Source organism: Aptenodytes patagonicus, chromosome 3, assembly GCF_965638725.1.
Source record: "Aptenodytes patagonicus chromosome 3, bAptPat1.pri.cur, whole genome shotgun sequence".
NCBI lineage: Eukaryota > Metazoa > Chordata > Aves > Sphenisciformes > Spheniscidae > Aptenodytes > Aptenodytes patagonicus.
Window position 1 is genome coordinate 27772215 of NC_134951.1, and position 27907 is coordinate 27800121.

At 38.1% G+C, this 27907-nt stretch overlaps 1 protein-coding gene across 1 annotated transcript in view; it reads left to right on the plus strand.

Moving 5' to 3' along the window:
* Positions 1-27211, plus strand: part of MCPH1 (microcephalin 1) — a 142447-nt gene extending 115236 nt beyond the window's left edge. The window contains exons 13-14 of the mRNA XM_076335437.1: positions 24814-25051; positions 26981-27211. Of these exons, the coding sequence (XP_076191552.1) occupies positions 24814-25051; positions 26981-27036 (294 nt within the window). The 3' untranslated portion in view covers positions 27037-27211. The remainder of the gene's footprint in view (positions 1-24813; positions 25052-26980) is intronic.
* Positions 27212-27907: the final 696 nt, after the last annotated feature.

The following is a 27907-nucleotide window of genomic DNA, read 5'->3' on the forward strand; positions in this document are numbered from 1 at the left end:
CTAAAAGCATTAGAGTGAGACTGTGCTTCATAGACTATTATTGCCCACATACGAACCTGCTTCGCTAACTGAGAAATTTACGTCCAGACAAAATATTCTCAACTATCAATGGCTTAATTGCTACTTTCATTTTCAGATTTAAAAAAAAAATACTTATGTAAACATGTTTACAATAAATAATTTTAAAATGCACTTCATAGACATCATCAACATAACAAGCCACAAAGTTTACATCAAAATCAGACTGCTCTTTGTTTTTATTAACTTGAGACAGATCCGTTTCGGACTTGTAAAACCTCTGTTTTGGAACATTTATTCTATGTGAAGCAGGCTCCTTTGTATTTATATATTTTACCTTGCTGGTTCTGCAATACAGTGGAGAAAATCTGCACTCACCTACCTCTTACCTAACTCTGCTGGCCCACAATTTTAGACTGCAGTGCACCCGATAAAGAAAAATAACACATACTTTTAAGATAGTGATTTCAATAAACTGATAGCCTGGAGGACTAAGAAAAAAGTGATGCTTTAAGGGAAAACTGTGGGCCTCTCATTTAGAAGTCTTTTCTAGTATCAGTCAGAACCTTTCTGATGTGTCTAGCATGCACAATGGTCAGAAGCTGCTGAAGTAAACAAAATGTGGGTCTGTTCTCCATTATTATAATTTGCAGATACCCTGTGCCTGCTCACAGAGGATGGCCCAAGGCTTTTAAAGCTGTTAATGACATGAACAGTGGCCAAGAACTGTCTTTATTTGAAATACAAGTGTATTTTAAAAGTAAACCATAACATGTGAATCCTCGACCAGCTGCCATTTGCATTAACTTTACACAGTGAGGATTTTTTTTAAAGATACAGATTTCTCACCAAACATTCACTGGACTAGTTAAAAAATTGGAAGTATTTTCAAGAGGTGTCACCAGTAGTTAAAATATTGGCTTTCCTGGCTGGTCCAAATGAGAATCAGACTTTACAGTAAGTGAAACTTGGTTCCCTCTCATTGATTTCTCAATGTTCATAAATTCATGAAATGCTCCTTCATCAAATTCTATCTCTTTGCTGGCTCTACCATGTCAGAATGAGGCATCTGTTTCCAAAAAATGAAGTGGCAGATGGTTTAGTAAGTATTGCCCCATATTACAGCTGGGGGAATGAAGTACACAAGTCTATGGGGCCAGATGGGATCCACCCAAGGGTACTGAGGGAGCTGGCAGAAGTGTTCACCAAGCCACTTTCCATCATTTATCAGCAGTCCTGGCTTACCAGGGAGGTCCCAGCTGACTGGAAGTTAGTTAGCAAATGTGACACCCATCTACAAGAAGGGCCAGAAGGAGCATCCGGGGAACTACAGGCCTGTCAGTCTGACCTCGATGCTGGGGAAGGTTATGGAGCAGATCATCTTGAGCGCCATCACATGGCACATACAGGACAACCAGGCGATCAGGCCCAGTCAGCATGGATTTATGAAAGGCAGGTCCTGCTTGACCAACCTGATCTCCTTCTATGACAAGGTGACCCGCTTAGTGGATGAGGGAAAGGCTGTGGATGTGGTCTACCTGGACTTTAGTAAAGCCTTTGACACCATTTCGCACAGCATTCTCCTGGAGAAACTGGCTGCTCATGGCTTGGACGGGCATACTCTTCCCTGGGTAAACAACTGGCTGGATGGCGGGGCCCAAAGAGTTGTGGTGAATGGAATTAAATCCAGTTGGTGGCTGGTCACAAGTGGTGTTCCCCAGGGCTCAGTATTGGGGCCAGTTCTGTTTAATGTCTTTATCAAGGATCTGGATGAGGGGATCGAGTGCACCCTCAGTAAGTTTGCAGATGACACCAAGTTGGGCGGGAGTGTTGATCTGCTTGAGGGTAGGAAGGCCCTACAGAGGGATCTAGACAGGCTGGATCGATGGGCCGAGGCCAACTGTATGAGAATCAACACGGCCAAGTGCCGGGTCCTGCACTTGGGCCACAACAACCCCATGCAGCGCTACAGGCTTGGGGATGAGTGGCTAGAAAGCTGCCTGTCGGAAAAGGTGGTGCTTAGGGACATGGTTTAGTGGTGGATTTGGCAGTGTTAGGTTAATGGTTGGACTTGATGTTCTTAAAGGTCTTTTCCAACCTAAATGATTCTATGATTCTATAATTTTAATGAACAGAAGACAAACGGAAATGAAGGTATTCAGGATATAGAAATAAGGGAGGGAGGGTTTCTTATCTTGTCTTTTTTTTTTCCCCTAGTTAATCTTCTTTTATAAAAGTAGAGTTATGAGTCCTAAATACTAAGTGTTGGAATTCAGGACAGTTTGGGACTGTGTAACAGCTCTGCACATGGACATCAAATACACTGTAGTTGGTACTGCTGCTGTACATGCAGGTTTTATCCATGTATGCCCTGTGTCATTTTTCCAGTTTACTAGGCATCTGAAAAACAGCCTGGTTTCTATGAAAATATGTGGAAAGCCATGCCCCATATGCTTTTCATATGAGACACAAGACTTGACTGTGTAATACAGGACATCCCCTGTTATGTGGGACATCTGCCAAATCCAGCAGAAAGAAAAGATACAGGCAAGAGAACAAAACCAGAGGAATAAATGATTCCTAAATCCTTATTCTGTTTATTATGTTTATTAATGTTTATATTCTGCTCTGGTCTCAGCTGTTACAGCCCACTTCTAACGTCTCTGAGCTGGAATAGTCATATATTCTGTGCTTTCTAGTCTATTGAATGCTTTATGATATAAAACTTTAAAATGTTTAATGTTCATAAGAGAATGACAGTCAGATTTTCAAAGGTAATATGTGATACAGGCTTCGAGTCTTCCAAAAATCCTAGTGTCCCTTTGCATCTTTAGGTAACAATGTATCTCTGATCCATAAGCATGCATAAGCATAACAGCCTTTTAATACTTATGTGCATGAGTATTTGAAAGCTGAACTGCAGCTATTAAAAATTTTCTTGACAGTTTTGGGGTAAAAAACAAATGTTACCTTGTTTGGGGGCATAGCAGCATTGCCAGTGCTTGTGTTACTCAGCCATTTTGGTCTGTTACAACCTGGATTGTGAACTAATTAGATTAAGAAAAAATGATAGTATAAATTTAGGGAAAATAATTCTTTTCATCGTGGTTACAGAAGCATGAAAATGTTACCCTGCAAAATGGCAATAGAAGGTGGCAAATAAATAAAAACCATAGTTTTGTTTTTAGCATGACTTTGGAAGCCAGAATCCTGATTTCTGGGTAGTTCCGTTAGCAGTCCTGAACATGTAAATCCCACTGAAAGTCTCATTGTAAGACCTTTCTTTCACATTTCCAAAGTTGGTCATGTAAAAATTGATAATATTATACAGATTTGACTTTGCTTTTGAGACTTTTTTCTTCTGTCTGATGGAGTGACTACATCAGCGGACATGGGAAGGGCTACAGATGTCGTCTGTCTGGACCTCTGTAAGGCCTTTGACACGGTCCCCCACAACATCCTTCTCTCTCAACTGGAGAGGCATGGATTTGATGGGTGGACTGTCTGGTGGGTGAGGAATTGGTTAGATGGTTGCATCCAGAGGGTAGTGGTCAACGGCTCAATGTCCAGATGGAGACTGGTGACGAGTGACGTCCTGCGGGGGTCCATATTGGGACCGGTACTGTTCAATATCTTCATCAATGACATAGACAGTGGGATCGAGTGCACCCTCAGCAAGTTTGCAGATGACACCAAGCTGAGTGGTGCAGTCGACACGCCAGAGGGATGGGATGCCATCCAGAGGGACCTGGACAAGTTCGAGAAGTGGGCCTGTGTGAACCTCATGAGGTTTAACAAGGCCAAGTGCAAGGTCCTGCACCTGGGTCGGGACAACCCCCGGTATCAATCCAGGCTGGGGGATGAAGGGATTGAGAGCAGCCCTGCCGAGAAGGACTTGGGGGTACTGGTGGATGAAAAGCTGGACATGAGCCAGCAATGTGCGCTCGCAGCCCAGAAGGCCAACTGTATCCTGGGCTGCATCCAAAGAAGCGTGGCCAGCAGGTCGAGGGAGGGGATTCTGCCCCTCTGCTCTGCTCTGGTGAGACCCCACCTGCAGTACTGCGTCCAGCTCTGGAGCCCTCAGCATAAGAAAGTCACGGACCTGTTGGAGCGGGTCCAGAAGAGGGCCGCAAAAATGATCAGGGGGATGGAACACCTCTCCTCTGAAGAAAGGCTGAGAGAGTTGGGGTTGTTCAGCCTAGAGAAGAGGCGGCTTTGGGGAGACCTTATTGCAGCCTATCAGTACTAAAAGGGGGCTTGTAAAAAAGATGGGGACAAACTTTTTAGCAGGGCCTTTTGCGACAGGACAAGGGGGAATGGCTTTAAACTAAAGGGGGGTAGATTGAGACTAGATCTAAGGAAGAAATTTTTTTATGCTGAGGGTGGTGAAACACTGGCACAGGTTGCCCAGAGAGGTGGTGGATGCCCCATCCCTGGAAACCTTCAAGGTCAGGTTGGACAGGGCTCTGAGCAACCTGATCCAGTTGAAGATGTCCCTGCCCACGGCAGGGGGGTTGGACTAGATGAGCTTTAGAGGTCCCTTCCAACCCAAACTTTTCTATGATTCTATGATATTTATATATCTAATACAGCCCCTCTTTATTGGCATGTATGTGTTTATTGTACCTAATGAGAAGCAAGTCCTCTCAGTACCGTTGATACTGTTGACAACTTCAAATTATATTGGAATTGGATGTCCTGCCTACAGGAGCACAATACAATCCACAGTTGCATACAGGTGTCACTTACTAAAACTTACCGTGGTGGCTGTAGGTAGAAATTTTATAATGTGCAAGCTAATGCATATGGAGTTTTTTCTAAGCACTTCAACTCCCCGTCTCACAGAAGGAATCCTGAGAAATATTTACCTTCATTTATCGTGTTTTCAGTGTTATGTATGTTACTAGAGATGGCAGAAACCACCTACTTGGCATCGTGTCACTTTGAATACTAGGTCAAAGAAGGTGCCACCAGGCCATCACTTTCTGCAAGTCATATGCTGCTTCTCTGTCTAATATTCTACTGCTGTTAGTTTGTCTGTGTTAGTCTGTGAAACTCAAATAATCCCTATATTCATTTGCTACATTTCTACAGACAAGAAAGAAAGGAACCTTTATATATTCAGGATGAGAATGCAAATGACTATTTTTATTTAATAAAGACAGATTGTTGAGCCTGGCACTAATTTTATCCTTTATTACCAGTGAAGACATGAGAACTTGAAGTACATCCTGCTTCCATACCAGGGAAATTGGCTCAAACTGGAAGGAGGAAGATATAGCGTAGTTTTTTGTGGACTGTGTCCTTTAAATGTTAGTTTACAAAGACATTCTGAGTCAAAAGGCCAATTTTATCCAAAAGATGTTTTTAAGACATACATAGCGTATTCAGATAAAGCAGCCAAGACAAAACAGTTTCAGAAACCTGTTGGACTTCATGGATGCACCTGATTATTGCTCAGGAGCCCATTCTGGGAAGGATGCCCACCTACCTGTGTGGCTTCTGGCTGATGTACTTGATTTATGCACTTAAGCACATGATCATGTCCTGTAAGGACTTACAAAGAGCACGTGACACCCAACTAGCTGCTAAAAAGACCTCTGTTTTAGCTACATAGATAATTCTCCAGGATAAAAATCAGTGTCTGTAATTTGTTTTTACCACTTTGTAGTCCCTGGTTACAGCACGATGGACTTGTAGATCTCACTAATAGGATCCCGATGTCTTGCTACACTTTGTTCACAAAAACTTTTCATCGGTTACTTTGCTTGTAATTTTAATATATGCCACCAGTTTCCTCTCTGCATTCGACTGGTTTGGACTAACATGGAAATGAAAAATGAGTGAATGTAAATTTTTTGCTAAACGAAGGCGCTAAGTGTTGACAGGATGGCTGACTCCAGCCCAGAATTTTCTCTGCATATAAACATAAAATACATTTCATAAACCAAAACTGCAGTTTTTGTTTGTTTGCTTTTGGGTTTTGTTCCAAGTTTCTTGAGAGGACACGATCCTTAAATAAGAAGAATCACTAGGATGTGTTTCCATAAACTTATATGGGCAATACTGTGATAACAAAGCACCAGAAGAGCAAGCAAAACCTGGAGTAAGGAAGCTGAAATTAATGCATAGATATTAAAAAGAACAGAGCTGGGCCCAGTCTTCTTTGCAGCCAGTATTCATTGCTAGGAAGAAATAGAGGTTTATATTGTTCTGTTGATATAGTTTTGGTAGATTTCCGGCTTGCTGTAATTGTAACACATTCTACTTTTAGATTATTGTCTGAACTGTAACCTCGCACTTCTAGAAAATCAGCATTTGGGGAAGCTGTGTTATCATATGAAAACACAACCAAAGTTTTATTTTGGTCTTTTTTCCACGGTAGCAAAAGTCTGGTTAAGTTTATGTGCCTTTGTCTTTTTTTTCTCTGCTTGTGATGTTACACTGTGATTGTGTTTGCCTGTATGATTCATTACAAGCCTGCTGGCAGATGGTCACGTACACTTTGCAAGAGAGCTTGATGCTAATAATAATCAGCTTTTAGCTTTTATATTTTTTTTTCCTAGGGTAAGTAATGTATGTTATCCTAATGCCTAGAAAATCATGGTTGTTTTCAGTCACTGCCATCTACATACTTTTATCCTTCAGTAAAAAAGGTTTCTCTGAACATGCTCAGCATTTCATGTGTGAAAGCTAAATTGCATGTATGGATGGTAGCGACAGAAGAATTAGTATTCCGTCTTTCTTATATAAACAAGGTGGAAGAATAAGTGTTTCATGAGACCAGTATGTGCTAGAAAACCTCCTGGCTCCTGCATATGAATGATTTTTTGTTGGTTAAGCCATTGGAGCCCCACAGGGGCTATATAGCTAAAGCTTCAGAAATCCTGCTTTGTCTCACTTGATCCCCACACTTATTACGGTAGAAGGAAATTGTTTATGTGTATTTTATTGCATAACAGTAAATCAAGCTTATATGCAGTGTTTATCTGTAATGGTTAAAATGCTGACAGTCCAAAATACATTCCATTTATTTAAATGGTGAAATAGTAAAGAACTACTTCTATGTAGCACAGTAAAATGTGTATATCAAGTAACGTTGTTTAATAAGAGGAAAAATGTGTTGAATTATGTGCTCTTATCATTATAATATGACACAGACATATTTCATGGTTTTTTTAATACCAAGACTAACATGTATTTAACAGTAGTTCTAGATGGAATAGCTGAAGAAGCCACAATATGGTGGAACTTCATGGGGACTGTTTATAGCTATCTTTATGTTAGAAAAGGAAAATTTCTAGTCTAGCGGTTTTCGTGGAGACAGCTGTTGAGATGCTCTTGTTGGCTTTTGCTTATCATAATTGTAGTACACTATATCCAGGCAATAAAATTCGTTATAAATCTGACTCCCTCAAAACACAATGTCATGCAATGGTTCCAACAAAAGTGAATCTTAGTCATTTAATTAAAATTCCCTTATTTTTAACAAATTCCTTGCTCTGTTTCTTCATTTAGTGATAAGCAAAAGCATGTATTGCAACTCTACGTATGTTCTCACAAGAGCATATGACACTAAAGTCCATGACAAGGTCTCTACAGTGTAGGATCGTGGCCTACAGACCTGCTAAGGTATTTTTCTGAATGTAATTCTCAGTTACAGAATCTTATTCATCTCCTGAAAGCATTAGAAAGTACATTTTAGCTGATACAACTCATCTTCTCAGACTTTCATAAGTGTTTCTAAGGTATGGTCTTAACTGTTGCATTCTTCCTCCAAAATCGAGGCTGAAGTAATTCGCAGCTAATATGAAGAAAATACTCCACGAGCCTGTGCCATATTCTGTCCTGCTAGTCTTAGTTTCACTGATATAAAAGTTGTAATAGGCTCGTTTGATTCCTAGCTCCCATACCTTTGCTCCAACCACACGAAAAAAAAAGTCAATTTTAAAATATATTCCTAAGATAGTTGCAGAACCAAATTCCAACTTCAGCTGATTTAGTTTGCAGTGGTTTTGATTTATTGTGCTTGTGAGTATATGTATGTATATATAGACATACTGCTGTTCTTGTTCTTACTATTTTGTGATTTATTACGTGTTGATGAGATTCTGTTGTAGACCTTGCAGGCTTTTTCAAAGACAAGAAGTTCCATTGTCATGTTTTTCTTCCAATGATTTATGTCTTGTGTATTGAAGTTATTTATCAGAACTATTTAACAGATCATCTAAATTCATAATTTTTAAAAACACTGTTATTTAATATTTGCCTAAAGTTGGTCCCAGAGGCTGCAATCAAAAAAGGGCCTCACTTTGCTAGTAGGCATATTACTATTATAATGGTAGTATTTCTTCATTGTTTTCCACTGAACATAAAACCAGACATTGCATCTTAACGCATTGTACAAATCCAACCCAAAAGATAGTGTCTGCCCCAGGGACCTTTTGATCTACAGAAGAATATTTCCATCCTTTTTTTTCCTGATCTGGCTGAAAGGTCACACTTTACACATATTCCATTTTACCAAATTTATTTGTGGCCGGAGGCTCTATCAACTTCATTTCAAGCAGAAGACTCTGCCAATAGTTGACATGAGGGACTTTTATCTGTGGAGCTGATTCCGGGCAGCCTCATTCTGCTGACCTCCAATAGTCTTTGCTGCATGGCATGGCTGTTTTTAAAGCTATTGTAGAGAGAGAGGTTTAATGGGAGTATGTTTGCCCAAGGGAGGGGAGTTTATGGGTAATCTGAACGGGGTGGAATTTTGTTGGCTGTTTTAACAGTAACTGTTAATTGGTATCCTTTAAACAAACACATTTTGGACAATCTAGGGAAAAAGTGTAAAAATTCTGTTTAATACTGACTTCCTAGAATAAAAGGAAATAAACATTTAAGAATCAACTTAAAAGGTTCCTTGCTAGCATGTTAAAACTGAAAAACTTCTCTTAAAACTTTAGAGGTCTATCAACAGTTTTGCCCAACCTCAGGGATTCCCACCTGAATTGAGGTAAGTTTTAAGTGCCTGAAAGAGCTGCAGTTTCAACACAAAGCGAGGTCAAACTTTACAGGTTTTATTGAGTATTATTGTTGAAATTCTGGGTTTAGTCTAACATGAAGGAGGTAGAAAAACGTGTATGTCGATTAAGACGTTTTGCATAAAACTTTATCATTTGAAATTACGTAGTTGAGTTGATTGTGGCTTAGAAGAAAAACTATAAAATAGGAACGGCATAAATAATGGAAAGCTCTGTTTGTCCCATCCCATTGAGCTTTTGGTGTGGCTCAGCACATGCTTATAAAACAAAAGATGTGCCTTCTCGAAGCAGTAGCGTAGTGTGATCCTGTCATATTCTCTGTGCTCTGTGGATTGGGCTGGTTGTTGCTTAGGTAGGAGATGCCTGAAGGAGATACATTGGTTCATCTGACATGCGATTAGACAATGTTTTTTCTTGGGTTTTTCTGTTTTTTCTGGAGGTTGATGAGATCATTTCTCAAATGTAGGATTTTCTTTCAGGATTAACTGGACTATATCTATTTTCATGCTGTCTTTGGAGGATGTTGCAGATGTGGTAGTGGCTATTTCTGTGATCAGAAGTCTTCAGCATCCTCTACTGGCTTCAACCATTTACAGTGCAAGTTTCTTCTACTGCATTCCAGATTTGTCTAGAACACATCCCTGAGCAGCCAACTGGGGTTTTAACTGCATTTGCCGGACAACTTACCTTTGGTTTATAAGCAAAACAAGCAGTGCTCTCCACAAAGATATAATGTGCACATGGACACCTTTTAGTAATAGTGAATGTACTTATCCAAAATGGCATTTGTTTGGTTAATTATAACTCCTGTTATAATGTCATTTTAAGTTTGAACTTCTGCCTTGGTGAATCAGCACTTCCAATTCTGCAGTTAAATAAATTTAGGAAAGTAACCACATATGTTGTAATATATAGGCTGCATTGTACTTAACCAGACAATTATGTTATGTTGTGTTTGCAGGTCTGGTGTTTAACTTTTTGTGGGAAGTTGTCTTTCTCATGGTAATTGCAAATGAAGTAGACAGAGGTCTTTCATCTGTAATCTAAACATTAGCAAAAACTGTAAAAATTAAGGAAAGAGGGCATTGTAAAGGATTGTAAAGGATTCTTATTACTCTGATCTTATAGATCATGCTGAGGAAAACACAGGATCATTTCCATTAAAAAAAAAAAGATTTTCAAATTATATGTTAAAGGATCTAGCAAGTTATAATAGTAGGTGAATTTTGCTGCAGAATAGTGTATTTCAAGTATTCTGGTGTTCTAAAAATGTTTTTGAATCCCTTCACACAGATGGTATTATGTTTGTATGGCATTAGGGGAATTGATTATTACCTTTAATAGCTTTTATGAGACACTATTAGTGAAAAGCCTGTTACCTGTGTTTCATCTCAGAGAACTGCATGCCATAATTAAATGCACTTCAAAAGCCAAATTAAACTGAATGAACAAAGTAACCAGTAAGGATCTTGAGCATTCATTCTTACCATGATGAATGGTGCTTGTTTTTCTCTTTTTAATTAGAATGTTTCTACATTTGCCAAAGAAAATGTTGGAATGCGGACAAAAACTGAAATTATAGGAACAGGGCTTGATGTAATAGCTTATTTGTAAAGGAAACACAACTTGTTTGGTATTTTATTGAAACAGGAAGTTCAGAACCTCAGTACACACAAGCACAACAAATTCTCAGGTGCTAGTTGAGTCATCTGTTGTTGGAAGTAGTCTCATAGAAGGTTTCCCCTTGATTTAGTTTTAATCTTCAATTAACAAAGGGAAGGAAATTACATACAGATTTAGTTTTAGATTATGTGCAAAGCTCTCTGTTGCTTTTTAGCTGTCACCCTGATGTGCATGCTTTGTGAGTATATCATGTTGGCACAACCGGAGTGTGTCCGAGTGAATATATTCAGCTTTTAATGAGCAAAAGAAACCTGATGTATTACATTTATGAAATAACGTAAGGCTTGCTTAATCAAAGTACTCTGATTTTTTTCCTCCTTCTAGTCATCTCATACCTGATTTCAGCTTTACTGCAAGCCATAGAAGTAATCACCTGTGATAACGTGATGGTAAAACTACTGTTTTAAGTTTAGTATTGGATTATTTATTTTTTAATTGTCCTGCTTGTTTGTAATAATAGGTCTGTTATACAGCAGAGCAGAGCATGATGATACCATGCAGTTTTGTTTATCTGTCATATCTTTAAAAGGCACCTGGGAGTTTGTGTGTGTATCTTCTCTGTAGAAGACTTAGCTTTTGCCCTCTTTCAAAGGTCTGTATGACACTGGCCTTCTTTGAATGAGAAGGATTTTATTGAATTCCCTCCAAATCCCGTCATTACTGTTCCTCTGTTTAACCCCAGGAGTACTCCAGTGTTGTGCAGCGAGTTCTCCTTTCCCCCACCAGCGGTCTGAGCAACGATGGCTTTGTAGTACCAGTACCCAGTACTGGTCCATAGCATAAGGATAAGTGCATTAGCACTTTAATCAATGTCATTTTAAGAAAAAATTCCATGGGTAGCATTAGAACTATCGTGTCAGCTCCTAAATTTTAAAGTGAATATAATTTCAAAATAAAAACAGACACATGATCCAGTGAGTGTGCAGGACATTTTTAAACCTTTGCCCTTATGCAGGGCTAGCTAGATTAGATTCTTTTTTCCCCATCCTCTGAGTAGTGTATATAGTTTAGTATAGTACGTATGCACACAACCAGTACCTTCTGTTACATCATGGTAGTTTGTATTGTTATAGGGCTAAAGCTGTATTCCTGATATGCCCACCTTATTCCCACTGATTTTAGTGGGAATTCTGGATTCGGACAGAGCCAGAGATGGTAAATATTTATTTACAGACTTTCACTAGAAAACTAGTGTGTAGGAGAGGAGTTACTGAGCATTTGCATTTTATCTAAGCTATCCAGTTGTTTGACTAGAGAATAACTAGTAATTTTGCTTGAAGACCACAACTGTTTCTGTGCTTCAGAATATTTATCCTGCATCTAAGCTCAAATACCCAGTTGCTCATATTTTATATGCAATACTTGCTGCGTATCCTTTGGTTTTCGAATTGCAACTGCTTGCTTATGCAATGACAACCTCATGAAAAGGCTTTCTGCTCTCACTAAAGCACTTCAGGTAAAATCCAGATAGGCTAAAAAGTAGTAGCCTCTCTGTCCTGCATCGTACCTAGATGAAGAGCAGTCGGAATATAGGAAAGGAACTCAGAAAGGAGGACAGGGTCAGCAGTTTGACCCTACAAACTTTACCCAGCTAGCATGAGAAGTCGCTGAAAGTCCACTACCATAATAAGTCTGCCTAATTCTCTGTATTTAACCATGTCATAGCTGGTGATCTTAAAACAAAACCAAATTCCAGATGGAATTTATAACAATGTTTTTTTAAAAAAAAGTTTTTAACAAGATCATCATTACATTTGCAGTAAACAGAAGTGGACTTTTCTGTGAATCCATGATTCACTTCTCAGTGAATCTTCCTGCCACTTTAGATTTGCACTTTAATAGCCCCACCTGTAAAGTCACACATTTATTTTATCTTCATCAAGATAGTTCCTGCAAGACCAAATGCAAATATCAGATAAGTCAAATGAATATTGCTCCGTTATCTTTGTAACTGAAAAAAATTAAATTAGAAATAAGTGATAGAAAAGAAAAAAGTGGAAAAGTTATCACATCTCGAAATCCCAAATGCATTTGAAATCCTAATCATGAGTAAGATTATATTCTAAATGAGACTTATGTTCTAAAATGGCTTCTTCTTACTTGCAGCAACAACTGAGATCCAATGCTAGACTTTTGTTTTCCTCCAGCATTTGATAAGGTTACTGACACAGTGTCTACTTTGCCTCCTGTAGACTCTTGAGAAGAAAGCAGTGAGGTAATATTCTGTAAATGTGTTTGGTGTATCAGCTCACAAGCTGATAAGCGTCAACTCCTCAAAACAGATACTGGAACCAGTTATTTTTAGAGGGGCATCATCTGGTACCATGCACAACTTATCATTGTGGTTTGTGAATTATTTTTTCACTTTGTTAAAATAAAGCCATTTCAAAGGCTTGCCATTAACTTGAAAAATTCTCTGGTTAAAAAAAAAAAAAAAAAGAAAGCAGAAGAGCAGAGAGAATAAATTTGGTGTCAGGTACTGTGCCTTTACCCTAGCAACTTTCATAGCTTTAAAATTACTCTGTATTCACAACATAAATAGTTCTCCCTCAGCTATACAGAAGACCATCCCAGCTTGCTGTCACAATGTAGTCAACATTCTTTCTTCTGTAATCTTACATTATCGTCATGCTAAAAAGTACAAGAGTTCATGAAAAGAATCGTCAAATAGAAAATGCTGATCGTGTCCTTTGTTTAGCACCTATGAAGAAAGCGGTGCTCTCAGAGAAACTTTTCTTGAGTAATTGTTATTTAAAAACACGATTGACAAAAAGCACCTGGTCAAACATTTAAACACTTGGGTTTTTTTGCTGTGTGTGCTGGCAGCTCTACTTGCTATTCTTAGTGCTGAAGGATTAAATGTCTTTGCTTTCCATACTTCCTATGGGATCTTTTCTTCCAATTTGTGACATAAATTAAGTGAAGAAGAGATGTTATTACACATAAAGAAGTATTGCTGCCAAGGAGTACTAATCAGGGAAATTGTAGACCAGAAGTGATTGTGGTAGTAGTTCTATCAGGAGGTTCTGAAAGCAACCTGAACCTGGTCTAGTTTTGCAGTTGGCGGCATTCCACAGCAGTGGCGTCCAGTTGAGTGATGCCAGGTAATCTCTTTCAGTGGGCTTATTTCAGTAGTTCTCAGACAATGTTAAGGATTTTTCGCTGTTGAATATCGATGTAATTTCAACTGACTCTTTAGTTTGTATTTTAAAAACCAAGCATTCCCTGCTACTTATCGTTGTAGTGCATGTGTTTCACTGTAAGTACGGAGGATTACATATAACTTCTGAATGCAACTCTCAGGGTTTCTGCTGTGCTCAGTCATTACCATGCATCTTTTTTAAACGATTTAAGAAAAAAACAGCTTTTAATTATACCTTACTTTTTCATTAATATGTGGTCTGTTATGTTGTAATACATTGGGTGCTGAACAAAAGCATTTTATATTTTTGTTGATGAGGGAATACTTTAGGCTGTCCTACTTAGAGGGTACTTTTTTCCTCTGTTGATACTAAAAAAAAATTAAAAGAACAAAGCAACTTTTTAAAAAAGTAATTTGCTGATGCCTGTTTTTTTAAAGCCAAGTCTGTTTTATTTGTCTCGCTGCAGCATATCAAAAAAAGATTGAGAAAAGTCAATCCTAAGAAATTTGAAGGAAAACGAACTCACTGTGTTCAAGCTTTGACATACTTCATAAAGCTGTTGAAAACCAAACCATGAAAGCCAGATTTATGAGCTTTTTTAAAGTTATTTGTAGATTCCCAAGACAATTGTGTTCCCATCACTTACTGTAGCCTTTAAAACTCAAATGACGCTTAAAAATATTCATGTTTGGCACACACTGAGTTACTGCTGGGCGTTGCAATGGCATTCAGCTAAAACTAAAGAGTAGAGAGAAGAATGTACGCTGCCTTCGCTTAAATCATTTCAGTCTGTTGAGGTAGAGCAAAAGGACTCACATCATATTCCTATTTTAAAGATAAAACTAGGAATTCTTTTAACGTTATGATTACTTTTATTGTGGGTTAATACAACTGTTTGGGGAAAGAGCCTTTTGGGAGCATCTGTGTAACCCTTCACATCTGCCAGGCTTTTTTCCTTTCAACAAGATCACTCATTTTGTTATTACTGGAATAGAAAGCCCTTTTATTTATCAAAGCATTATTCATCTGCACTTTGCCAGGTATAGCAAATCTGTTGACAGCACTGGATTTATCATTTACTGTTAAAGGCGAATGGAAGGATTCCCCACATCCCTAAGCCAGCAAAACAAATGTCATTCTTGAAGCTCACTGCACAATATCCTGTGTTGATTAAAAAAGAAAGTTGGACTGTCCAAAATGATTCAGTATCTAAAAAGTCTAAGGTAGCTGAAATGAGGTTATAATTTTTAATGTATTTTATGCAAATACTGGGCTTCCATGCCTTGTATCTTCATTATATGTAGTATTTAACCATGGGGAATATCAAGTTATTTTCCATGAACTGCAGCACATTATTAGGTCGTGGAATTTCTGTTTCAGTGCAGCCTTTCACCAGTGAAATATACTTAGCTGGAAATGTATTATTTCAGTCCACGTATATGCAGATGTGTTTATTCCCATATGATTAAACATTGGATTTACTTCATTAATACTTCATTCCTTAAGCTACTCCGCTGAAATTAATCACCTATTCATAGATTAGGTACTGGTCTCATGCAATAGGTACTAGTCTGTTTAAAAAAAAACCCAACAAACAATTGGCCTTATGTGGGTTGGGAGAGTTCAGTAAGCCTAGAGGATACTATATATAAAATACGGGTAAATGGTTGGAATATGAGGGGATAAATGCCAAGATGCAACTAATGTTCCTCCTTCCTGTTGCCATGTGAGAATGAACTATGAGATAACAATAAGGGCAAGTTGCAACTGTTATCATTAAAAAAATAGGCTAAATTTAGTTGAGGTCATTATTTTTGTGCATGTAATAATTCTATTTGAAAGAAGCATGCCATACCTATATCACTACCCCATTACATCTGCCAGAAGTGACTTCATGCTCACTTGTGCCTGCGTCCATAAGCCAGTAATGCAGATGAATGGAAAGGGATCTGCAGAGTGCATGAGCTAGTGCCGAGAGCACCATGCACACAACACATGCTTCGGGGCTCTGGGATCGTTCCCGTCTGCTCCCCTGAACTGAGCACATCTTCTGGCTGTATTTCATCCAAAAGGAGTACAGTCTGTGCCCTTGATGGCTGCTCCACAGTGGGAAACAAAAGTACGCTCAATAGAAATGACCAAGAGATTAGTTTCAAAAGTGCACTCCCAGCTTGAACTAAACCAGTGAGAATGTAAGTATCTTTTCTGCTGAAGGTCTTGTGAGGATATATCCAGCAAGAATAGATCTTTGTCAGCTGTGAGGAAAAACATGTCCATGTGCGTATTGCATAGCTTTTAAAGTCACAGATAATTGTCTAAAGCAAATTATTTGGAGGCTGAGATTTTCTTGGTTTGTACGTTGGCTCAACTGTGTTTGTTCAACTGTCAGCTGAGTTAAGGGAAAAGATTTCTGATTTTACTTCATTTATTTTTCATTTTGAGACATATGAACTTTAAAAACTGAGTTAGATGGAGAGTCCCACCAATAGAGCCAGTTACAAAATGGTGGATTCAACATGGCTCACGTAGATCTGCTGCACAGATGATCTGTATATGCTCAAATCAGCTTTGTCATACACGTAACGAGGCCATCACACCTAGGAATTCCTACGCACACGTAGGAATCATTGGCATAAAACGTACAACTATCCCATCCATATACTGCATTTGTTGTCTAGGATTTTGCTAAGCTACCAGGCTGGAAAATCTGATTAACCGTGACCTAAAGTAGTGGAACTGTAGATTGACTCTGTCCATTTTTTAATTACCAAGCTGTCTTCATCTCAACCCATGAGCTTTCTCCTTTCTGACTCTCCCCTCCATCCCACTGAGGTGGGGGGGAGCAAGCGGCTGTGCGGTGCTTAGCTGCCTACCGGGGTTAAACCACAACAGACTGGAATTAAAATAACCATGAGAGATATAAGGAGTGATCAGAAATAGGTATGATGGAGTTCAGTAAGGACAAGTGCAAAGTAGGGAGAAATAATCACCTGCAGAAACACAAGATGAGATTGACAATGCGCTATTTCTGCCAAAAGGGCAACTGAGTATTTTAGAGGATCCGAAACAGTATGTCACCTATGTCATACTCTGATAAAAGAAGCAGGCGTACTAGGATGTGTTAACAGGAATGCTATACATAAGAGACATGAATTGTTTGCAGCGTGCAGAGCAGTGGTGGGGCCTGAGCTGGAGTACTGTGTCTAGCTTTGGGCACTGCACTTCAGGAAAGATGTGGATCCATTGGAGGGAATCCAGGGGAGAATAACAAAATGATCAGAGGTCTACAAAATATGACCCATGAGCAAAGACTGGAAGAACTGTGTTTGTTTAGTCTAGAGAATAGAAGACTGAGGGGAGACATGATAACAGTCTTCAAATATTTAAAAGGTTGTTGCAAATAGGAAGAGAATAAATTGTTTTCCGTGTCCCTTGGCACTAGGACAAGAAGTAACGGGCTCAAAATGCAGCAGAGGCAATTTGGTTATATTATTAAGAAAAGCTTTCTAACTGCAAGAGAAGATAAGCACTGGACTAGATTGTGTATGGAGGTGGAGAATTGCTGTCTTCGAATTTTACTGGGATTCTTGGGGGCTTGTCACATGTAGTATATGTAACCCTCATGGTACGCCAGTGATGCAGGGCACAGAGTTGTATGTGCCACACTCGTATACCGCTTCGGAGAGATGCATGGCGCAGTGCTGCTTTACTGATATTCGGGTGAGGAAAACACCTCCCAATTATAATTGGTAATTATTTGCAGAATTTTGACATAAATTTGCAATTGCAATTTGCAGTCTTATCACTGCCTGGTAGTCACTTGGGTTTAATTCTCTTGAGGTAAGACAAAAACAAGGATGGACAAGCTCTTGAGGTATTTCTGAAGCAAGGTTTAAATTTCTAATCCTGAAAAAATGCTTCCTTCATTAGCTAATCTGTAATGAAAGGATTTTTTAAATTTCAAAAAGAATTGGTTTGTGTTGAAACCAAATGCAAATATATTTAATTCAGAATCTTTACAGTTATGGCAAAGTGACCAGATCTTACAATCTTAGCAGAGTGGTTTTAAGTCATGTATATTGGAAATACAGCTCCTTGATTTAGAAGTCATACTTATCCGCCAAAGGGAAAAGACTTATTGTTTTACCCGAATTTGTTTTTTATTAATCTATCGTTGATAATGTTGATATTACATAGTATTTAAAAATAGTTCTACCTCTGGAAAACAAGGAAATTAAACTAAAAATAAGTGAATTTGTTATCTTTTTTCCTGTAAAAAATTGCTATGCCGGAAAAAATGGTTCAAACATCTCCCAGTATAATTTTGAATATCCGCCAAACAGTAGATTTATTTGCCAAACATTTTCATACAGTATTCCCACTGGGACTCAGTCTTTCAGAGAATAAATTGGTGAAATTAACTTTTCTTATCAGTCTATGGGATTTGAGAGAAGCAAGGTTGTCTGCCAACATGCTGTGGAAAGAAACAATATCAGCTAAATTGTCTGGATTCAAGCGTTCTTCCCTTCACCCTCATCTTGGCCAGGAAACACTTACATGAAGGACTATACAGAGGAGGGGAAGAAACTGTTTTCTGAAGAATTTTCCAGATAGTATAGTCTTGACTCTATGCCATTTCTCCTTCTTTTACTTTCCTTTTTATTTTTCAAGACCAGACATTGAAAGTTTCCTTTTTCTGGACCAAATTTTCCACTCTATCTCCCTCTGCTTCTGGCTCCCGGCTCAGTGCACCATTTGTCTTCTACCGCACAAACGTATACCAAGTTTGTCTGTACGAAAATCTCCATTTGTGGGCATGTGCTGGGGTGCTGATGTAGCCTTATCAAGCGTTCAAAAAGTACGTTCTCACTTGTCTGTCTGAAGGCTTACGCTTCTCTAATTTGACAGAAAGGGAGCTTCTATTTTAGCCAAATGATATTGCTAACCAATGGGAAAACATTGTTTCAATAAATATTCAGAAATAGGGATGCAATATGTGTAAATAATGTACATGAATGTTGCAAGTTGAGTTTTGCTCTGAGAATGAAAAACATCCCTAGCAATAACAAATGCATTTCATGCCAAAGAGTGAAATAAGGTTCTGGGTGCTGTTGAGCTAATAGCGTGGTAGGACAGCTTGAACCAGTTGGGGTCCTGCATCGGTATGATGTTCCATTAACTTAGATAAGATTCTTCAAAGCTGAGGATCTGTTGCTTTGTGAAACAGCTTGCTGAAGGAAGTTGTTTCCAGCTCTTAACATGCTCTTTTATACTGGAGAGCACCAATTTATTTATCTAGTACAGCATTTCAGTGTAATTTTTAAAGCTTTTAGTGAATACTATTTCAATTTTAGGATTCTCAATGTGTTAAAAAAATGTCAGCAAACTGCTAAAATAAATTATAAGAAATCAAACTAAAATGATGAGCTTTTGATTTAAGTAGAAAATATATGTCACACATTGTTCCTACAAAAATAGAGTCGCTGTTTGGTTAGTTACTTCTATTCTCCTATCAAACCTGATATTTAGAAAGGTGAAAAAGAGAGCATTTCTTTTTTGTCCTGCAGGAGTACTGCATTGTTAACACAAACTTCCTTGATCCCTGTAGGGTCCTGCAGATTCTGCAAATTCCTCACTGCAGGATAACTGTACTTCCAGAAGTCTGCACGCTGCAACACGCTCCTTTTTATCAGAAGCAGACTGATGCTCCACTTGTGTGGATGGGTGTGAGCCCTTGATCTTTACATGTACATGGGGTTCCACATATGTGTTTTTCTTTCAAGTTTTTACTAAATGATGGACTGTCTGAAAATGCATATAACCATGCAAGTGTAATGTTTCCTAACGGTGTTGTAGCTTTGAGTGCATTCTTCACGAGGTCTTTGTACAGAATTACAGTAACTGAAAATGTAAACATTACTTGGCCTATATGGTATATATACCATATATATATCCATACTGAAATCATACGAATATTAAAATCTTAGAGCTTAGTATTTCCCCAGCAACATCACCCAACTATATTAAATGAATATGCTATTTTATGTGTCTCTTTTTGTTAAATTTGTACATTATCAAACCATAAAGTCTGGTTTTTTGGTTTTATCAATTTTATGCTTTTCTGCAATATAATAGTTGCAGAGCAGTGAGCTAATGCATAAGACTTCAACAGTCAGATCCTTCTCTTTTTAGTGAAAAGGAGCAATTTCTCATCAACTTCAAATGAAATAATACTTGGTCTTTGGATAGATATAAAATATACAATCTTCTCTCTTTGAACTTATCTCTGCAATTTTATCTTCTGCTGCTTGCATTTACTAAAATGTATTTATTGTTTTTGCAAGTAACAGTAACCAAGATATAATTACAGCTTTCCGTAAGTTCAGTAAATACTTCGTTAAAAATAGCCTTTTCAAATAGGTGTTGGTAAGGTTTCCAATCCTATATTAAATGGTATGTACTCAAATAGTAATGATAAAATAAATCATAAGTTTATTTTAGTAGATTTATTTCTCTCTGGTGAATAATTGAAATTAAGAATAAAGATTTACCATAATGCATACATTGATTGTGTAATGCATGCACAAATTTTCAGACGTATAATTATTACAGATGGCTACATTGTATATATTTTTGAAGCCAGGACTTCACATTTTCAATCCTAGCCTACAAATACAATTTATATTAATTGTAATAACTCATAACCATATTGTCCATTTAGATTTTGTGAAGTATTATTATTCTAATAGCATTTTAGACTGGAAATTTCTTCATGTGCTATTTTCTGGAAGTACACTGAAAATTGTGTGCTGTATATAGGACATTAGCAGTTTCAACGCTGAAAAATTTCCAAGTACATCCAGAAGAATTATTTTCTTACATTTTCTATTGCATGAATTCAGGTATCGGCTCAGAGATAATACCTTTGTGGGACTGGATGGCTATCTCCTGAGCCTCATGAAAAGATCACATCCTTGGACTTTTATGGGGTTTTGTGTTTGTTCCCGCACCCCACCCAGCAGGAGCTATTTTCCTAAAGTTCTAGGCAAAGCTGCGAAGTTTGGGGCTTTTTATAATATATGCTTTTTTGGCTTGTGGGGATTGAAAATCAGTCACAGGAGGGACAATAGTTGGTGAAATATTTTTTGTGGGGGTTTTTTATAATGAAGAAAGGCTCTATTTCTTTATCATACATTTTCCTTAAGTTTTACTTCTGTCAAGAATGATTTTTTTTTTTTCCTTTCAAAACTTCGGTTCAAACAAACATCTAAATTAATGGTACATTTATGAGAAATGCACGCATACAAGAGGCATCTTCCTGCTGTTCATCCAGCTAGTGAAAGAATGAGGTTAACACTTAGGATCTTACCAAAAAGAGTAAATAGATGCTTTTATAACATTTTGTTTTTCTGTCCATCTGCTAACGAATGTAATTAGAAAGGAAAATTGGTGCTGTCTGTTATGATAGGGACTGACACAATTATAACCGTAACTACCGCCTGATACATACACAATTTGTGGAAATAGTCACTTTTGGGGTCTGATATTTTCCCAGGCTTGGTCTCTGCTGAGGAATTACTCATTTATTTGTAAAAGCTTACGCGAAATGTGTATGGTTTCAAAGGGCTGGGAACACCCCTGGAGTGCCGCGAAGGCTTTGATGTTGCAAAGGCAGCTGAGTCAATTCAGGGGTAAGAGCTAGATTGTGCCCTCTCATCCCACTGCCAAACCCTGTGTGGTCAGCTAGCTGCCTTTTCAGCAACTGGCTAGTGGCGTTTCTTTCAGGTTAGTGGTCCAGAAAGCAAAGTTAACCTTTCAGACTACTCTCTGAGCTCTGAACGTTAATGCTATGATTTCCCTAGCTCTAAGACCAGTGCGTGAACCCAGTGCACTTGAGCAAATCCAAGCACAGTCAGGAAAGCTGTGGTGGTGGTGGTGGTGATCCAGACGAAGGAAACGTAAAGATGACATTCCATGCAGAAGCTTTCCGTTGACGATGCCACCGAGATGTACTGTGTTCTTACCATGTCCTCCTCTCAAATGCACTGATAATACACACAGCTGGAATTTTAAAGGCAGTTTAAGAAAATCCTCTCTATAGCATGTCAGCGTTTCACTTTCCTGGGTTCCTTTAATACGTACTAAACTTATAAAGCATGCTATTTGTGGACATCAGGTGAGGAGGGTGCTCAAAATTTGGATTTCCTGATTTGATGGTTAGCTGTGTACACATTTGCTTTTAATATTAATTTAATCTAACAGTTCTTTCTATATGAAGATGTATCATATGAATGAGTTTTCATTACAGTGGCAGCAAATTAATCCTTTCAGGGGAAATGTTTGAGGAAGTGGGAATACAATTAGCCCTTTTAAATCATATTCCCTAACATATGTGAAATAGCAGGTTGCAACAATTTATATTTGGTGCCTTCTATCTAACACAAGTCCTATTGCATGTTTAAGATAACAGCTTCTCAATCCTAGTAATTTTCATCTTTAAAATCTTAAGAGTTCCAGGTTGACAAAAACAGTGTAACTTCTGCCTTTCCAAGTTAAATCTGATTTATTTTAGATAAACTAGCATTAAAGTCTCTTGGTAATTGTCTGTCTTCTATCAGTTGCAGCTGATTTGTCCCAATAAACAATTCCAGAGAGCTCTGTGTCAGATCAACTAAGATAGCATTGCATCTGTCATGAGGCTGTTCTGAGGCTGATGTGAAGGGATTGTTACTTTTCACTATAGTGCATTCTTTAATTTGTTGACCTTGCTTACCACAAGCACTTTTGTGGTTTCTTAATTGCAGTTTTTTAATTCATTAAAATGAATTATTGCAGTCCTAGTAATACCAAAATCACGACACTGCTCTGTACATCAGAGATTGCAAAGTGGTTTATGTTCTTGAGCTAGTCCCATTTTAAGACACTGATCGTGGCCTCAAAGCCTTACAAGAGCCATCAGCTAGTGATACTCTTAGCAAATTCCAAATCTGATACCATACAATGATTAGTTCTCTGTATTTCATGACATCAAGATGCCCAGCAGACAGGTATTCATAGAAGAGCATTCTGCTCAGATGGAGGTAGGCAGTACCCTACCGAGTCCAAAACCAGATCTTCTGCACATGTGTAAAGTATTGGGTGCCAACTTATGTACAGGAAGGGCCATCAGATATATTCACTGAGCTTGGTTCCTCCAAAATCTGCAATATAACTCTGCTTTGATACTGAAAATTATTTAGCAGCTGTTTGACTTCCATGAGACAGGACTAGGTGCCATGTCATTCATAAACCTAAGTTCACAGAAGAATAGAAAATAAAGTGTATTTCTTGGATTGTGCTTGAGTCTTTTTGGCCTGCTTCATCCATAGCAGTCACTGTCTTTATAACTTGCTGAACTCAGAACACAAAGAATCGGGAGAGCAGCCAAGGAATTAACAATCACAGAAAGTTGGATTATTTATTGATGGAGGAGATCTCAAAATTCAGATTGGGATTGACTTGTCCAAGAATAGCAGAGGACAGTGGCACAGAACCACTGAGCTATGAAGTCTCCTGTTAGCATGGGCTTCACGCTTTGTGGGTGCTTCATCTAGCTAATTGATCAGAAGTGCTAAGGGAATTCATTTTGACTTTTATCTAGGGATATGTGAACATGCCATGGAACTGTTCGGCTTTATAAACCCCTGTAAACCAGGTGAAGACTCTTACTTTGGCTGCACATCTGCCAAGCACATAGATTATGGAGTTAAATTCTTAAGTGCCTATGGTTTCACAGCAGGTTTGTGCGAGGACTGGAGGAAGGAATCCACTCAACAAGTAACTTCTTCCACTGTTCCAGTTACACCTCCTCACCGACCACAGTTCCACATTCAGCCGTCTCATATAAACCAGATATATACAGAGCGACCTTTTCTCTATGTAATGTGCTCGTGTTGATCATCTGTATGAAAAATTCCAAGCATCGCATAATATGAAACATTTATTTTTGTTCTCATCTTACTATTAAGTCCAGTCTCATTATAAATTTTCCAAACTTTGACAAGAGATACAGAATCAGACATGTTACATACATTAATTTGGCAGGCCAATGGCAACCTCTCACTAAGAAATACAATCTTGCTTTCTTTTTTTTATTTTAGTATGAAAACTTTATATTGCATACCGTGGTGTGTACACTTGTATGCACTGCTTTTATGCACATTCTAGCTAAAGGAGATAGCTTTAATTGCTGAACCACTGTCCTGCTTGGTATATACAGAGAAGAAAATTTGCCTCATATAGATCAAGCAGGTTTTTATTATAATGATCAAGTGTTACAGGCTGCACAGCATTCACAACGGACTTTTTTTGTTTCTGTAGAGACAAAAGAGTTTACATGAAATGGTTTGCTCTGAGTTCTGGTACATTTGTGTCACTTCATACACCTGAGACAAAACGCAGTTCGTATCTGTGGAGCACAGGAGGGAAAAAGAGGTCCTAAAGTAGTTTAAACCTTGAATCAGATATGTTTGTAAAGCTCCCTGATACAAACTGATAAGCACTATATATTGTAAAGGCTTTCATGGTTTGTATTTGTACTGCAAGACTATAATTATTTAATATCCTTTAATATTTCTGTGTGATGGCCAGTGTTATAAATGTAAGAATGTAAGATTATGGTGAGAAGTAATACTGTCAAGTACTTTAAGTTTTATAGGTGAACCGTCTGACCTATAACGAAATAGTCCCAACTCTGGTTTGGGAACTGTATTTATCAAGTGCAGCAAACTCTTTGTATAGTTTACCCAAGAGTTTCTGATACACCTGAAAAAGTAAAGTTCATCCTCATATACTATAATTATTTTTTTCTGAATTAACGAAGACAAGGATTAGTTTTACTTTGAGTGGAAATGCAACACATTGGTTAATTAATTTCCTTGTTTCCTCAAATACAGATCTGCAGACTTCAGCGTCACCTATCAACAGGAAAATACCAGCAGAATCTCTTTTCAAACCAGCCTGTCATGTTTGTATCTCCTACCAGTCAGCCACCCTGCAAAAAACTAATTGAACTTATACAGCTGTCAGGAGGGAAAATATGTAAAGTCTTACGTCAGGCAAAAATCTGTATAGGAAAAAACCCAGGAAAGAAGTACCGGGAAATAAAAAGTTTATCAGAAAAATGGGTATTAGGTAAGACACTAAATTTCAACTCATATAAAATATTGTGGAATATGTATTCAAAAATTGACTGTAAATAGTTCACTAAACTGAGGTTATGGAGGGAAGAAAATGGAACAGACTGCTACAGTTAGGTTTTCAGGAAGGTTGTCTCCATGGTGAGGACTTTCTCTTACAACTAAGACTGCTTTATGATGGTCCTGGTACTCACCGTTGTAATTTCAGCCAAAGATTTTCAAATTTATCTTTTGTATGATTGTTTCATTTAGAGCAAACTAAATTATGGGGAAACCCCTGTAGGATAATTGCTTTTTAAAATCGCATGTACTTAGATGTAGTAAGAAAGATTTTTAACTGGTAAAAACTGGCACAGCACTACTGAAATATGGTAATTGGCACCCTCTGATAATCTGTCCTGAATTATATATCTGAAAGATGTACAACTTGCAAAAAGTTTCTTTTTAAAATCTGTTGTTAAGTTTCTAAGAGTTGCTAGTCCATCGCTTTTCCATTAAGGACACCACAGTTCTAACGGTTACCTGTTTGCAGGGAATCAGATGTAAAATTGCAATATCCTCACGCTCAAAGAAGAGCTTTTGATAATCTATGTAGGATTCTCAGCTTCCAGCCTGACACTCTTCCTTCTTCAGACAAGATAAGGGTATTTTCCAAAAAGGGACCTTTTGCATACTAGAAAAAATAAGATTACATTTTCGTCATACACTATGTCAGACTCCTCTAGATAGTGCCTCACTCAGACTCTAGCAATAAATGTACTACATGAGTTGATGTTATACGAGACTAGCCAAGCAAGTCCCAATCTCTCAACCGATAACGCTATCAGATCATAATGACTTCAAACCTGAAAGAAAATACCACTAAAGAAGAAAGGAAAAGTGAGCCATAAGGGAAAAATACTCATCTAAATGCAAATGTTATTTGACGCTTTCCTAAAGTGTAAGATAAAATTGTGAAGATTTGAGAGAGAGGCATAAGAAGGAGGCAGAGTTTATTGTGCCTTTCTCTGGCTTCAAAGTGACCAGATGAGGTTTGTGCAAGACTAAAAATATGAGTAGTAAATTAAACACAGAAGTTTCACATAGTGGTACTCCAGTCACAAATTCCAGATGAACAAAGGTAATGATCTAAAGTGGCATGCAACTCATGTGGCACGTCCCACTCTTTTCCTGGTCTGATGGAGTTCTGCCTCACCCCAGGTCCACTATCTCATGAGCTTACTGCAGCTGGACAGGCCACGCTCAGCCCATCGGTGGGCTGAAGGAATTGTGTATCCGACTGCTAATGAAAGAGGATTCCGAATTCTTTGTGCCCGTTACAAATTTCTCAGTTCTCTTTTGCAGTCTGATGGTGCCTTTTCTAATTGTTATGTCCTGCTCACGAGGCACAGTTATGCAAGCTCTGGCTAATGGATTTTAAATGATGAATCATCAAAACTCGGAAAAAAGAAGTATTTCTATATGATACTTTAAGGGAAGGATACATGCCTTTGAAGCTCAGCCCCTTTCTCAGCAACTGTTTACATAATAGTATGAACAGTGTCACCTATAAATTGCCATCTTAATCAAATAAATCAAATCAGATCTGAAGTTTTGTCTTATCTTTGACACTTCACTGTTGCAATCCAGTTGGTTGTGGCTATCTGCTTTCTGCTGTTAAAACTGACTGCCAATTAATTCACTCAAGGCTGACTACAATAAAAAGCATATAGGTAGATAATGCGGCACCTTTTCTAAACTTAAATAAATGATAAGTTCTTGCGGTATTATCATTTGACTGCTTTTTTTTTTAGGGTCCTTCTCTCTCTAGGTTCTCAGCTCCACCAAACTGTTCTATACCAGAAATTGCTCTGAAGTACATTGTTGCTTTATAATCTGTTTCTTGTGCATTTTATCTTAATCCTGGGTTTTTTATTTCTTTTAGATTCAATCACTCAGCATACAATATGTCCCATGGAAAACTACATTTTTCAGCTGTGAGCTAACTCAAGAGCTTCCATATGGTTTTAAGGAAACAAGCCTAGTTTGGATTCCACAAAAAAAGGAGCTGTGAATAAAATTTCTAAGAAAACGCAATATTTATAAATACAGGGAATGTTTTCTACATTTTTATTACTTGTGTAAGTGTTCATCTTGTGAAATCTTTGGGTTTTTATAATAAAGTACTTCCCTAATAACAGTCATCTTGCTTTTATTTATTTGTTGAGGACCTTTGGACCTAAAAGTTGAATGATCATTATTCACTTGGAGGAAGTGGAAAGATATTTTCTAATCTCCAGGCGAAGCTGATCATGTTACAGTGCCATTAAAAGATGTGCATGCAGTGTGGGTGAGCGTGCCTGAGCTAGCTCTGGTGTAGTCAGCAGGAGCTGTGCTACCAGTGCAGATGCGTGGATTCTGTAGGCTCCTCTGTTCCGAGTGCCTCTGCGGACAGCTTCAGCCCATGTTGCCACATCTTCATGACCATTGCTAATTACATTTCTTTGGTAAAAGGATAAGGTTGCCCATCGTGCTCAACTCACACTGCTGGTGTAAACTTGCACTTCTAAATTGAGTTTTCAAAAGTAATTGAAACTCGGTGATTATGCTCAGATGCATAGTTAAGATATTAGTTTATTTCAATACCTTTAATTGAATTTCAAACTGTGTCTACCTTACATCTAGGCTGAAACCATAAACAGTTACTGATCCTGAGTCAAATGAATTAAGACAACACATCATGCAAGTGCTAAAATCTGTTGAAAATGGAACCTATCATTAAATCCTTTAGGTGTGATTGAAAAATGTATGCAAATGTCTTAAATTCCTCTTCAACCTGTGGTTTTGTTTTTAGCAGGTACAAAGTAAGATT